At 35.1% G+C, this 15636-nt stretch overlaps 2 protein-coding genes and 1 long non-coding RNA gene across 3 annotated transcripts; 1 reads left to right on the top strand and 2 right to left on the bottom strand.

Annotated features, from left to right (window-relative positions):
* The first annotated feature begins 680 nt into the window (after positions 1-680).
* On the top strand, positions 681-3152 carry LOC136207513 (F-box/kelch-repeat protein At5g15710). The gene has a single exon (XM_065998748.1). The coding sequence runs from the start codon at positions 1214-1216 to the stop codon at positions 2540-2542; it is 1329 nt and encodes a 442-aa protein (XP_065854820.1). The 5' UTR covers positions 681-1213; the 3' UTR covers positions 2543-3152.
* A 7043-nt stretch (positions 3153-10195) lies between these two features.
* On the bottom strand, positions 10196-12079 carry LOC136218734 (uncharacterized). The gene is made up of 8 exons (XM_066005807.1): positions 12067-12079; positions 11927-11992; positions 11645-11850; positions 11427-11544; positions 11072-11316; positions 10730-10942; positions 10567-10659; positions 10196-10300 (listed from the first exon to the last, which is right to left on the bottom strand). Exons 2-8 carry the CDS (start codon positions 11949-11951, stop codon positions 10196-10198), a joined length of 1005 nt encoding a protein of 334 aa, XP_065861879.1. The 5' UTR covers positions 11952-11992; positions 12067-12079.
* A 33-nt stretch (positions 12080-12112) lies between these two features.
* On the bottom strand, positions 12113-14911 carry LOC136211760 (uncharacterized). The gene is made up of 3 exons (XR_010678956.1): positions 14617-14911; positions 14045-14197; positions 12113-12360 (listed from the first exon to the last, which is right to left on the bottom strand). It is a non-coding gene; the product is annotated as an uncharacterized lncRNA (long non-coding RNA).
* Positions 14912-15636: the final 725 nt, after the last annotated feature.

Raw genomic sequence — 15636 nt, 5'->3', positions numbered from 1 at the left:
TGAACAAACGTGAAAAACACAAAAACGCAAAAAAGTAAACAATTGAAAAAGCACAAAACATGAAGAACGCGAAAAAGTGAGAAAATACGAATTATACAAAAACGTAAAAAATACAAAAAACACGAAAACGTGAAAAAAATACGAAAAACGCGAAAACGCAAAAAATGCTAAAATACAAAAACGTGGCAATAAGTGAAAAACGCGATAAACATGAAAAGACAAAAAATGCAAACAAAACACGAAAACGTGAAAAATACGAAAAACATGAAAAATTGTGAATAACACGAAAAAGTAACAAAAAGCGAAATACCGAAAAATATTTTCGTGATTTTCGCATTTTTTCACCTTTTGTGTTTTTAACAAATTTTCACGTTTTTTTTTTTGTGTTTTTTCACGTTTTTAGTGGGTGGAAAATATTTTTCAGTGTTGTAGCCAAATACCGAATAATATTTTCCAGTGTTGTTGCCAAACACAGAAAAATATTTTATTTTCCTGCATAATATTTTCCTTCCATAAAATTTTTCAAAACATAATATTTTCCCCTACACAAACGGAGTGTTAATGTATATATTTTTTTTATCATGTACAATTTGGCTCAAGAAAGAAGCAGAAAACTAATTATACTCAGCTGTACCAGATTACAACCAAATTTATTTTTTATCGTTTCCAAATAGTGACAAAATAAATCAAACATGATTACAACTTCCAAGAGCCTCAGGGACTCTCTTTGAGGTTAGGTTCTTCCTTTGTGCCCAATTCTACGCCAGATTTTCTACTTGTTTCAGCTCCAACAAGCTCTTTCTCGCCAACCAAATTTTTATATTTCTTAAACCCAGCAGGTAATCGACTTCTTATTCATCAAAGCTTCTATCTTTATGTACGCGGATTGATTTCTGGTCTTTATCTTTTCTTTCAATTAATGCACCATCCATATCTTGTCATTTTGGATCTGACTGCATATTGCGGGTTTTTCAATTTGATCTGAAATGCAATCTTAGCTCGAGTGGATTGTTGTCACACTTGGATTAATGGGTATTATCGATTAGACCCTAAATTTATCATTTAGGCTACATAATTTGTTCTTTTGCTGCGTATACAATGAATTGGAGCTTGCATTTCGAATTGTGGGGAAGCCTTGTGATGGGGCAGTTGGGGTTGTAAGATTTTATTTCTTTTGAATCAACTAGGGTTTTGAGAATCTATTATTCTGCTTATGGATGGTGCTGGAGAATCTTCTGCTGCTGGGGCTATTGTATCTAGCCAGAACTTGTCAACAACTGGGAGTTCACGAGATGATGATGGTTGTCCTAGACAAATTTCACCCATTAGGATAGGTGGTTCGAGGAATACTAGCCCCTTGGGCCGCATTGGATCAAGGAACACTAGTCCTTCGAAGCAGAAGGCGATTAAGACCAAACCACGGGGTCTAGATGAGGAAACGGCAGCTACATTTGGTAAAGCTGTTCGCCCTGATGTTCAAATGGAGGATAACATATGGGCCATGTTGCCAGAAGATCTACTTAGTGAGATTTTGGTTAGGGTTCCTCCTTTTATGATATTTCGTCTCCGTTCGGTTTGTAAAAGGTGGAACTCTATTCTTCAAGACAATAGTTTTCTTACATTTCACTCACAAGTTCCATCTCATGGTCCATGTCTTTTGACATTCTGGAAGAACACACAAACATCACAATGCTCAGTTTTTAGCCTGCCCTTGAAAACTTGGTATAGAATTCCTTTCACATTTTTGCCTCAGTGGGCATTTTGGTTGGTGGGCTCTTCAGCAGGACTTGTTTGTTTTTCTGGACTCGATGGGCTAACTTTCAAGACTTTAGTTTGTAATCCACTCACTCAAGCTTGGAGAACGTTGCCTAGCATGCATTATAATCAACAGAGGCAGTTAATATTGGTTGTCGATAGAATGGACAGGTCATTTAAAGTCATAGCCACAAGCGATATTTATGGTGATAAGTCATTGCCCACTGAAGTGTACGATTCAAAACTCGACAGATGGTCACTCCACCAAATAATGCCTGCAGTCAATCTTTGCTCCTCAAAGATGGCATATTGTGACTCCAGATTGTATCTAGAAACTCTTTCGCCACTTGGGTTGATGATGTATAGGCTTGACACAGGTTACTGGGAACACATTCCAGCTAGATTTCCACGGTCTTTGTTGGATGGATATTTGGTTGCAGGTACACAAAAGCGTCTTTTTCTAGTTGGAAGAATTGGCCTCTATAGCACTCTTCAGAGCATGAGAATTTGGGAATTGGATCATACGAAGGTAATGTGGGTGGAGATCAGTAGAATGCCCCCAAAGTATTTTCGAGCTCTCTTGAGGTTATCGGCTGAGAGATTTGAGTGCTTTGGACAGGATAACTTAATTTGCTTTACATCTTGGAACCAAGGAAAAGGCCTTCTATATGATGTAGATAAAAAGGCTTGGTCTTGGATAGCTGGATGTGCTCTTCAGTCATATAACAGTCAGGTGTGTTTCTATGAGCCAAGATTTGATGCTTCCATCTACTTAGCTGACAAGTGATAATGTTTCTTTTGTGGGTTCTTTCGCGTGATGTGATTCAGAGGATAATGAGGGAGTTGAGACATCATATTCATTTTGTGCATTCTGTTCCTCTTCTCTCTATTGTGCATATTTGAAGGGTTGTTTCCCTGGCTGATTGATTAATGATTCAAGTTCCTTTAGCTTTTGCTCACTGGAATGGCATTTTTGGTGCAACAAAATGAAGCACCAGGTCGTTTCTGCAAGATTTTGATACTATGCTGTCATTTATACGATCATCCTATACTGAGGCTCTGTCCTGTATATGTTTTGAGAGTCACCTGGTTTTGGGATTCACCTGGTACCAGGAATCTGTGATGCAATGGACTAAACCGTTTTTAATCGCACCAATGTGCTAAGTGGAAAATGATGAATTGGGGGAAATTGTAAGAACTTTTTTTCCTCCATTCCTGCTCTTGTACATTTCTCCTAATGTTTTATCACATGAAAATTGTGCATCTTTAACTTTATGATATCCTTGCTGATCAATATATTATCATGATGCTACATGTTAATGTTGATCTTGGTTGATGTAGTTTTTTACTTGATTGATTGTTGATATTTGATGATGGATCTATCAGAAATTAATCCACTGGCATGTCTAGATTTCTTCATTTTGGGAGTTGATATTGCCCATATATCTCTAAGATCACAAATTGGCAATGTATTTCCTGTGTTCATGTGCATGATTGTTAATTTCCTAGTCAGCAGCAGATTGGTTAGTTAAATATTTGCTTGATTTCAATTAATTTCAGATAAGGGCTGCACTCCTATATAATGCTGTTTGCTAAACTGAAATAGGGAAGTGAAGTTGAATTTGGTTCTTGAGATGGTACGCTTCTCTCTAATGAGCCCTTACCCTTTAACCTAACAAAATAGGTCATCATCAGGGTATAAAAACCAAGAAAACCAGTCTCTCCTTCACTACCAGATTTTGTACTTAAAGGTCCCATAGCCAGAAATTGATCTAGGGCCTATATCAATTATTTCTTAGAATTGGAGGGCGGGATGCTATGTGCAAGAGTCATGCTCTGTATGCAAAAATTGTTGTCCTGATTATCTTGAAGAATACTTGTATGGTTACTATTGTTTTTAAACAATTTCCTTTGTCCAATTCACATTTCTGAGAATAGCTTGAATCTTGGTCATGTCTCATATATGGCCTTGGCCTTAAAGCACTTTTTGGCCCCTGACCTATCCAAAATTTGTGCATTTGGCCCCTGACCTATTATTTGGTCATATTTGGCCCCTGACCTATCAAATTAGATAAAATCCAACCCATATTGAATGAAAAATTAATTCTGTTGGAAAATTAACGGCAATAACCAATACAAAAATGACACATGACACATAAATAAAATTAATTTTCACTCTATCGGAATATTAGAAAAAGTTTTTAGGATTTTTTTACTATGTAAAATAGTTACTATTGTCATCTCCAGTTGAAAATTAATTTTATTTATGTGTCATGTGTCGTTTTTGTATTGGTGACTGCTGTTAATTTTCCAACAAAGTTAATTTTTTATTCAATATGGGTTGAATTTTATCTAATTTGATAGGCCAGGGGCCAAATATGACCAAATAATAGGTCAATGACCAAATGCACAAATTTTGGATAGGTCAGGGGCCAAAAAGTGCTTTAAGCCCTTGGCATTGTAATAGACCTCTTAATATTTTTGGTGTAATTACACTTGTGAGGTTATGGTTTGGAAATTTTTATTTTCAGTGTTTTGACATAGTGCCTTGCACAGAAACTTCAACTAACCTAAAGAAGAAAGAAAGAAAATGGAGATATCCTTGCGTTTTCTTTATAGAAATTAGACCTTCATTTAGCAATCTCTATAAGTTGAAGGAGCCCGAGCCGAGCTTTGGCATACTAATGCTCGGGAACAAGCTCGGCTCGGGCTCCTTCAACTTATAGAGATTGCTAAATGAAGGTCTAATCTCTATTAGTACGCCCAACAGAGCCCGAGCCGAGCTTTGGCGTACTAATACTCGGCTCATTAGAAAATTGACGAGCTCAAGCTCGAGCTCAACATCGTGCTCACGAGCTTGTTCCCAAGCTTTGCTCGTAAGCAGCTTGTTAATTCTGTTCATGAACCTCGCTCGCGAACAACTCATTAATTAATTTCATTTGAAATTTGTTTAAAACAAAACTACATAATTCTGAAATCTACAAAACTAGAATTTACACAAAACTACTACGTTGTTTTACATTTCTCCCTTTATAGAAATACTATTATTAAAAAGTAATCAAACAAAGTTTGCTCAATAGCGTGTTAATGAATATTATAATCTAGATTGTTCATGAATCTATAATCGAGCATGCTTGCGAGCTTTTGAGCCGAGTTTTGCCGTGCTCAAGCTCAATTTGTTTATAAATCGAACCGAACGAGCGTCTCGACTCATTTACAGCCCTAAAAGGGCCCAAGGGTTCAAACGATTTGCTTGCCCCATCTCATATATCAGTCTTGTTTTTCACCAAACAAGTCTGCTGTACTAAAACGATTTGCTTGCCCCAACTCCATTTGAGATTGAATTGTATGTTAATTGAAATGTGTATATGAAGGGAGGGAGGTGGGTATTGCATTTAGTCATTTCTTGTCGATAATAGATGGATTAGGATTATATAATCAAGTACTTGCTTGGATTATCTATGTTTTAAGGCTATATTCTTTTTCTTTTGGATCACGTTTTGCTTCCTGTGTTGCATAAAATTGGGTAGATATATAATAGGCTTATGAATTCAGCACAGTACATTATTGATATTGGAAATATGATAATTGCTGCACAATTTACAGTGCGGATCCACTTCTTTGCTTTGGGTGTTGAGTAGCAAGTAATAAAATTGACTGCACTTTGGTTGATTGGTTCTTTCAAGTTCACAAACTCAACATGATTTTGTATTGTTTTGGTTCATTTCAAAGGCATGTGGTAAATTAAGAAGGAAGGTGATTTAATGTAATAATGTCCTGTGTTGGTTCTGTCTGTCTCATGCATTATGTCACGAACACAATATTTAGCTATCCGTCAACCGTGCGGCACTAATAATACTCTCTCCTTCTTACTAGTGCCGCACGGTCGACAGGTAGCTAAAGATCGTGTCATGCCAGTGTCCATGCCAATTGTTAGGGGGCACTCATCTTCTTTTATACCCTTGTGACCTATTTTGAATAATCCTCAACATGTTGCAACTGCTGGGCTACACATTTTTATTATGCTACATTCTCACTTGTAGACCTCTCCATATTTCAATTCTCTTCCATTTATAACATCTCCAAGAGACCCTTAGTCCGCTCTCTAAAATTAATATAAACAATTGAAATATGGAGTGACTAATACATGTCATCTCCAACAATATCCCTCATACTCACTCCTTATTTATTTTTTTTTATCATTAAAATTAGTATGTATTATATTTACCAATTGTGAAAGGATAGACGACTAAGAGTCTCTTAGGGTTGGTTTTTATTCCAAACCCCAGGATAATTTTCTTTTTACTCCACATACTCATCCAAACGTAACTGAGATTATTGGCCAATTCGAAAGGGCAGAAAGCATCATTTGCAAAATATTTCACGTTGAAGATTCGGCTTACCAGACTATGATGATTATGAATCAGTTTCCATCCTTGTTTCCTTAGTAATGAGAGGTTATACTCATGTAGTTCTCTATACCCTAACCCTCCTTTATCCTTTTCCTGCACTTAGCTTTTTCCAACCAGCCTAATGGACTTTCTTCCTCCCATTCTCCTTCATATACCCCGTTAAAAAGAATTTATCATCTTCTGGAGGTCCTCACATATAGAGTGGGGTATTAGAAACATGCTCATACAAAAGATAGGGATAACTTGGGCTATAGACTTGAGTAGAATGTCTTTCCCTGCCATAGAAAGAAAAAGAAAACTCTAGCTATTAACCCACTTCCTCAATCGGTCTTTCAAAAAATCTCCGGATAAAAGACGGAAGCCCAAGATAACTTTCAGTATCCAAGGGTGAGTAGACTTGCAAAAAAGAGGAAATTTCCTGTTTTAAATCTGAGGGTACATTCTAGCTGAAGGGGACAGACCTGCCAGTAATATTAGCTTAGAAAGAACTTCAGAACATAGGATAAACAGATAAGGGGACAGAGGATCTCCCTGGTGCAACTGGTCCCCACTATATATCCTAAGCCCAGTCGTGGTATTTTATGATAATAATGAGGCTATTGCACAAGTTAAAGAGCCCCGGTCACACCGGGGATCCAAACACGTCCTCAGGAAATTTCACTACATTCGAGAAATCGTAAATAGAGGTGAACTATCATTAGAGAGAGTAGACACAGAAGAGACAGGCAGAGCATGACAGTCATACTAGATCTATAGGAATTAGGGCAATACCTGCTTGGACATAGGTCAAGTGGGAGATTGTTGGTGTGCCCTAGTTCTTAGGGCATTGGTTCTATACCATATATTAAACATTATGTATATTGTTTGAATACATTGTATAAGTATTATATGAATAAAGACATTAATTCATTCTATTTATATGAATAAGTATTATATGAATACCATGGTGCATGCTGTTTGCAAATGATATTGTGTTGGTTGATGAGACGAAAGAAGGAGTGGATAGGAAGTTGGAACTATGGAGACAAACTCTAGAATCTAGAGGCTTTAAGTTGAGCCGAAGTAAGACAGAATATTTGGAGTGTAAGTTTAGCGGCCATAGGAATAGGGAGGCAGGGACAATCACCCTAGATGGGAGAGTTGTTCAGGTCTCGGATTGCTTCCGGTATTTAGGATCTATTATCCAAACGGATGGAGAAGTAGATGGAGATGTTGCTCATAGGATTAAAGCTGGTTGGTCGAAGTGGAAGAGTGCTACGGGTTTCCTTTGTGACCCCGACATGCCTAATAGATTGAAGGGGAAATTCTACCGGACGACAATTAGACCAGCATTGTTATATGGTACGGAGTGTTGGGTAGTGAAACACTGCCACATCCATAAGATGTCGGTGGCGGAGATGCGTATGTTGAGATGGATGTGTGGTCATACGAGAAAGGATCGGGTGAGTAATGAAATAATTAGAACAAAAGTAGGGGTCACATCTATTGAGAATAAAATGAGAGAAAACCGACTAAGGTGGTTTGGCCATGTGAGACGTAGAGCGATTGATGCGCCGGTTAGGAGAACCGAAGAGTGGCAAAGAGATGTAGTGGTGAGGGGTAGGGGAAGACCTAAGCAAACTTGGAGGAGGGTGATCGAGAGTGATATGAGTTTACTGGGAATTGAGGAAAATATGGTAGTGGATAGGACGGAGTGGAGGGAGCGAATTTGTGTTGCTGACACGACTTGATTTCACGGTTTTATATGATGGTTCATGTTAGCCGACCCCGAATCATTTCGGGACTAAGGCTTTGTTGTTGTTGTTGTATAGCGCAACGGTAAAACGTTGTTGTCGTGTGGGTAGGAACGAGTGGAGGGAGATAATTTGTGTCGCTGACACGACTTGATTTCACGGTTTTATATGATGGTTCATGTTAGCCGACCCCGAATCATTCACTACAAAAAACAGCTTTTAAGGAGGGTATATATTCTCACTAAAAGCCTAAATATCCTCATAAAAGTGTTTTTAATGAGAATAATTACTCTCATGGGGCCCTTCATTACTAGGGTCCCTTACTAAATTTATCAACGAGAATAAAATTTATCCTCATTATAAAAGTTACAATGATAATAAATTTATCCATATTAAAATAATATTTAGTGATAATGAAAACTTCTCATTAAAATATTTGTAATGATTAAAATATATTCTCATTAGATTGTTTATAATGATACAAAATTATGTTATTTAAATAAGTAATAATGACATAGTCACTTCTCATTAAAATAGTTGTAATGATTAAAATATATTCTCATTAGAATGTTTATAATGATACATAATTATATCATTACTTATATTATACAAAAAATATATTTATTACCAGAAATTAATAATAATGTTAAAAAATATTCTCATTAGTGTTTTCATAATAATAAAAACTCTTCTTATTATACCATAATATAGAATGTAAAAACTGTTCTCACTATAAATATTTATAATGATTTAAAAATCTCTTATTGCATCATCAGCTTTCCATCACAAGAAATAAATAATAATTGCAAAAAAAAAACAAAAATTAGAAATTTCCATCACAAATGAACCTATCATATATTTTCAAAGTAGCATAGGAACAATTTCATGTTTGCCTTACTAAATATATACTGCATATGTCCAAAAAGTAATAACATGTTCTTGTTCATCAAGACTAAAAACAAAATGTACTAATATGTTCATTTGAAAGAACTATTTGTCCAAAAAATACTAACTATGTTAATTTCTAGTCTAATGTTGGCTTGAACCTTCACTTAACCTTCACTTTAATATTCCCTACAAGAAATAATAAAAACATTAATTAATAACACAGAAATCAACCTTTGAGTTATGTCCGGTTAATTCTAGCGTTTTACAGTTAGACTCAATAATCTAGAAAGGTTTATGTACACCGTTTAGATAAAAGACTCAATAATAAGTCTTATTGAGTCAATTTTTGCTCTACGCTTTGACTCCATTAATTGACATTCAGACATAAATTAATCTCAAAGCTTGGAGTTATGTCCTGTCAATTCTAGCATTCTACAATTAGATAAATCAAACAAACTTTCACATGGTGAGAAGAAAATATGAAACAAACTATACCAAACAACATAACTGCAACTTGTGGGTAAAATTACTTCTGAAAATCAAATCAAGTTGAATTATGCTATATTCATGTAAATATGATAATTTCAATGTCTACTCTGTTCGAAAGCGACCACAGATAACTAATGACAGTTTGCTAAAAGGCAAATTTGGATGCCTTTTGCTATCAAACGTTGAAAACACCAAGGATTCATCTGTTTAAAGTAAGAAATTTCAATTATGTCCAAAAATGTCAACAACTGAAGCACAGTTCTGGAATATATTAAAAACATTCAACTCTTTGTCATTGTTATTTTCTCCTTTACTGTTATACCAACCAACCAACCAAACTTAATTGTTTCCCATATCCACCAGTTCCCACCAGTAACTTCTCTTTCTGTATATATTCTACAAGTCAACTTAATTATTCATATCTCAACTTTTTCGTGTCAAAAGCATTCACAAAATACACATAGTTATGTACTCTTATCTAATTATATAGGCTCAGTTGGCATGCTAATTTTGTAGGAACAACAACACTAATACTGAACCAGAAGACACAAGGCAATGTATATTGGAGCACATTTGATGACATCAATATGTGCAGCATTTGCATTAAAAATCATATGTAATCCTGTAAAAGATTGAGGACTCAAAAGAAAATAAAACATGTGCTTAAAGATGAGAGATATGTTAAAGATCACACACCTCATGATGGTCAGAATTTGTACTTGGAGATGCAACAGGTGATGATTGGACACAACCATTCCCCATGTCTAACCTACTTTCAATCGCCTCCAATCTTCTCTTGAGATTACGATTTTCTTCTTCATTATCTTGGATTTTAGCATCCCTTGCTTGGATTTTAGCCTCAAGCTCTTTTTCATAAGTAGATTTTGGTCCACTCAATTGCTTTCGCTTTATTCCACCTCAATAACCAAAGACACGGTTGTGGGACTGCGGTCCAAAGCATTTGTCAATCACCTCCATCGTAGAAAGTGATGGGTCAAATTGTGTGGTCTTCACAATTTCATCCTACAAAGAAGCCCATCGGATTACATGTGGTATAAAAAACAACATACAATAAGATACCTTAGATGGCTAATTAGAAATGCTGACATATTTGTTTGTCGCTTCTTGGTCTTGCAATTTTCCATTTTTTTGCCGAGTCTCGAAGAAAAGTCTTGGGAAATTAGGTGGATTTCCATCTTTGCCTCCCTAGTTTGACGTAAATGAAGGTGTAAATTTGTTTAAGTGATTAATGAAACAAATGAAAAAAACATTGTAAACTTGTTTCTTACCATATCATAAATAATTGCTCGATGTGGTTTACTTCCACTTCGATGAGGCATCACAGTCTTGGCTCTATTTTTCATATTTCGTTTGCTCATTCTCTATAAACATTTAAAAACATCAGCTTCCTTATGAACTGTTTAGTTGTAATATACAAGCAAAATACTAAACCTGAAATTCTTCAGTAGAGAACTTCTCATTCACAAGCCATGTCCAATCTCCAACATTAATAAACGGTGGACAATTTTTCAAGGCTTCTCCTTTCGTTTTGCAAGGTCTCACATAAGTAAGGTACAAAGTTGACCTCCATGCTGTCCACAAATAACCCATATGCTCCAAGGTTTCTTCGCGATAAATGTCCATGTTCTCATTTTCAAAACAGTCCTACAACAAATGATACAACACATAAGTACTACAACAAATAAATAAAAGATCACTACTTCAGAATAGATTTTACGAACCATCCTATACAGTTAAGGGATTCTCTTATGTAATTAATCAAAATAGATTTACCTTGACCGAGACCCATAGATGGTTCTTGACTTCTTTCGTCACATCCTTCCAAGTTTGAAATTGTATTGGACAAATATTGACATCACGAACAAGTCTCCCCAAGTGCCTTGACCAAGATTTATGATTATCACCCACAGCACGATTATTGTAGAATTCAATCTTAAGTTTTTCTCCGGTCTTTAGAGATGCAACTTTCTTATTCATATTCTTCCCCCTGACTTTTCTCATCCCTTGAGGTGTAGAATCTAACAATATAAGATGTTTAAATTCAATGTCTATAATAGATTTATACCATGGAGAACACAAAACTATATGTTTTAACATGAGGAAAATACATAGCACATAATTAACTTACCTTTGACATACTTGTCTGATATAATATACACTGAGTCACCAAATTTACCATCTTCAGCAATAGGAGTATATTTTGCTACAAGATATTGACCAACAGCTTCTGGTGGTATAAGAAACACCTTAAATACATAAAAAGAATATAAGAGTTAGCACTAAATTGCATTGCGAAAATAAATATTACCATCACTATTTCCACTTTGAATAAGGTAAATTACTTGCCTTCTCAGTCTGAGATAAGCTAATAGATTGAAAATCATTCTCTACTCCAAAGTTCTTTGAAGTGGTGATAAACATCTGAATAGTGCTAGCTTGTTCATTCCCTCCAACAACAACACCAGACACTGTCACCTTCCTGTTTACCTTAAGACCGCCTACAATCTTAACATTTGTAACTTTCGGATTTGATGAAATTGAGATAATTGGATCTGTAAAAAGATATTTTTAATCAATGAAATTGTAATGAATAACAACATAGCCATTAAAATAGATTTTCAATGTTACCTAATGATGGATTGCACTCCGGCATATTTGTAACTATCGGATTCGATGAGATTGCAACAGTTGAAGCTGCAAAGAGATATTTTAAAAATGAAATTATAATGAATAACTACAAAATCAATGAAACAGTTTTATAATCGTACCTAATGGTGGATTGTCCTCTGGAAGTTTGAAGGATAAAAGGGGGGCTTTTGGATCTTCGTTGAAGTTAACATGTATCTCTGGATCACCTGCATGATCCTTAAGCATGAAGATGATATCGGTATCATCATCTAATGAAAATCCCACATCGTCAGTGATTTTGAACTGAACAGAATATATATCGCAAAATTTTTTGCATAACCTCAAAACATCTAAGTAAGAACTGTCTTCATTGAAATCCTTGTCTATGTATTCTTTTTCGCCATAGTGCATAACAAGAACATGACAGCTGCTACCTTTAATATATATATAAAATAACATCAAAAAAACCAGTAAAAATTAAAACAAATATATTTGAACAACTAAAGACATAATACCATAACTAGAAACCAGTTTTGTTTCCCAGTTTTGTTGGTAACATGCTCAAATCAACTTGCTTATGCTCAAACCAGTTCTGTAATAGAATGGCAAACCAGTTCAGAACTGGAAACCATTACAAAACTGAGTTTACCAGCATGTATATGTATATATGAGTTTAGGTACGTTTTGAAACTGTAAAATTGGGACAGCTTAAAGTGTCATTATTGCCTGCTGGTTTAGGGTATAAATTAATAAATAGATGACTTTGAATTCTATTAAATATACCTATTGGATGAAGTAACATAAGCATATTCATATTCCTTGTTATTCAAAATTCTTTGGATCCATTATAGTGCTAAATCTCAACAGTGATATATGAATAAATAAATGTTGAAAGTTAGAAAATAGGAAGCTAAATGCACCTAAATGCATATGATGTTATGTAGTGGGTAGGCTTCCAAAAAATCAAGTGGGGCCTCAACAGACAGCGATTTACATGGCACAAGAAAGAGGGAAGCGAAGAGAACTACTTCAAAAGTTCATGAATGTGTGTTCTGCGGCCAATGTATTATTATTATAAAGCATAAATATAGTATTGTTAAGTTTGATAGTTAAAGTGAAGTAAATGAGAATGAAACAAATAAAGGCATATAGAATTCTCGATGTTGGTGGAAAAAGCTATATTGGATCTCATTCCCATTCTCAATGTTAGGAAGCTTGTGCTTGGAACCTCCAAGTCCACCCTCAGGTCAAATATATCTATCACTCCCTATTTTGAAAGTATTTCTCAAATTATTGGATAACTCATCTAGAATTCTGAGATTTATTTAAATTGTTTTCTGATATAGGAAAGTGAAGGGAAAGAAAGGAAGTGGAATAAGTGAGATAGTTGAGGATGCATCAGAGTTTTGTGGAGTTAAAATTGTATGTGAAGGAAAGGAGGTAACTGAGCAGATAACTGCACCATTAACAATGCTTTGAAGACTTTTCTTAACCAAAAATATTCTTCACATCCCATTTGCTAATAAGTTTGAGCTATTTTTGGATTTAGGAATAAGTACCAGTTGTAACATAACTAGTTAACTGGGTTACCAGTTCTATTACATAACTGGAAACCAGTTCGGTAAACAAAAGAACTGGTATCCCAGTTCTATAAAGAACTAAACAGAACTGGTTTAACAGTTCTGTTTTTTGTAAACAGAACTGATTACCAGTTCTGTTTTTTTGTAAACAGAACTGATTACCAGTTCTGTATATAGAGTACTGTAAATAGGTAATTCTATTCTTTTTCAGCCAAGATTTAGCCCCATATACTTCAATAGATAATCAGTTCTGTAAACAGAGTACTGTAAACAGAACTTCTAATAATTTTTTGAAAACACATAAAAATTTAGCCCCATATACTTCAATACAATTTGTCAATTGAACTAGAAGGACTCACATGCTTAATATATAATATATGAGCCCAAATTAAAGTACATGACCAATTTGATAAATCTGAACAAGTGCAGTGACCAAATATTACTTTTTTTCCCTATAAACAGAACTGGTAACCATAGAAAGAAAATGAAAATGAAAGAAAATGAAAAACAGAATAAGAAAGACAGAAACTATACTTACTTGTATGATTTGCAACCAATGTTTTAGGAGTTTCTTTTATACTTTTACGTGTTTTCAGTTCACTTCCTCGCCTCTTAGCTAACATCCCAGGTGGTATAAAATTTCCACCCTTTGGGGCCTTTAACTTGCTATTTTTGTCCTTTATCATTTCAACTATACATGGCAAAAAGATGATCATTAGTTCAACATATTAAATATTTTAGAGAAAGTATCATTCATATCCTAACAACTCAAATAGGATAGTAGGAAAAAAAAGATGACATCAATATGGAAAAACATATAAAATAAATTGGAACTTTAAAAGTTGGTGGCTATTCCAAAAATAAATTTGAACTGCAACAACAATCTCAAACTTAGAACGTTACTGATGGAAGTTTCCTAATAATATTGAGAAATGTTAAAGCTACTAAAATAAGATGAGAAAGTACAATATAATATGGTCAACTGTTCATGAATCTTTGAGTTTGGTTTATTGGCAACTTGGTATACTTAGTGGGAGGCATGCCCATATATATATATATATTATGTTTCCTTAACCATGAATTCTCCAGGAAAGAGAGTTTAAACCTTACCACTTTCACAATCACCCCTGATCTACCCCTGATCTTTGTTGGGATTATTAGCAGAGTTGCACCAATCCAAAATGCTTCTTCTGTGCAATACTCAAAGAGCAAGACTTATGAATAAGGCAAGCAAAAATAGCGAATTGTTTGAACAAAATGCCTCTAAAAGAAAGTCAACAACACGTTCTCGTTCTTACTAGATTATGGAACATTTCTATGACTCACGCAGATGATCCATAGTTACCATCTCTGGGTGTATTCAATTATATGGAAAAATTGATCCTAAAAGGTACTAATGATACAAATTGGCTTCTTACTGGTCAAAATATCTATATCCCCTACTACTACAGTTATCTATTCCTACTGCTACTACTACAGTTACTCTAGTATAAGGAAGGAATTAGGAAAGAAGCTTGCTATTGGGAACCTTTGATTCCCCGAGGACACACTGGAGTTGAAGTAAGATGAAGAGATTTTTAGCTCGATCCCATCACGCATGAAGCAAAGGTCAGTTCTACTGGTTAGCTCAGAATTCCTGGGCAAAGAAAGCCGGTTTTTAAAGGGAGAGCGATAAGCAAGTAAGTCGGACCACGGTTGAAGAAGTTTATGTTTGTTACACACGCTTTAGAGGGAATGAAAACCAATAGTAAAGATAGAGAACCCATTCGACTGAGTGACCCAACCAAATTCTGGTGAATGAGTTGGTCGTTGCTTGGTTTCCCCATCCTCAGAGTAAAGCTTACCAAGTATAAACCAAATTCAAACAACAGTAATAAGAACTACACATGCTTCCTCTGTTTCCTATAACAAATGCTAATTCATCATAAATAGAATCCTTGGTAGTAGTGAACTCTCAAATCTGTTTAATATCACAACTTTAGTTCTAGGACTAAAAGACTCCACGAATTTTCATGAATTAAAAGCCCAATCAGGAGAATCAATGGACAGATACATAAAGTTATATATACATATATAACTCTTAAAATTAATAAAGCAGAGCAGGACAAATAATTGATTACCGAAATGGTA

The sequence above is a fragment of the Euphorbia lathyris genome, chromosome 1 (assembly GCF_963576675.1).
Source record: "Euphorbia lathyris chromosome 1, ddEupLath1.1, whole genome shotgun sequence".
Classification (NCBI taxonomy): domain Eukaryota; kingdom Viridiplantae; phylum Streptophyta; class Magnoliopsida; order Malpighiales; family Euphorbiaceae; genus Euphorbia; species Euphorbia lathyris.
Note: the sequence above shows the minus strand (reverse complement) of the source record. Positions and strands in the feature narration are given on the sequence as shown.

Excerpts from the sequence above, each read along its gene's own strand:
- LOC136218734 (XM_066005807.1), bottom strand. The coding sequence starts at position 11,951 with ATGCCGGAGTGCAATCCATCATTAG. Across the intron at positions 11,851-11,926 it reads GGAGTGCAATCCATCATTAG|ATCCAATTATCTCAATTTCA; the intron begins GTAACATTGAAA and ends ATCTTTTTACAG. Across the intron at positions 10,301-10,566 it reads GAGCAATTATTTATGATATG|GATGAAATTGTGAAGACCAC; the intron begins GTAAGAAACAAG and ends GCTTCTTTGTAG.
- LOC136207513 (XM_065998748.1), top strand. The coding sequence starts at position 1,214 with ATGGATGGTGCTGGAGAATCTTCTGCTGCTGGGGCTATTGTATCTAGC.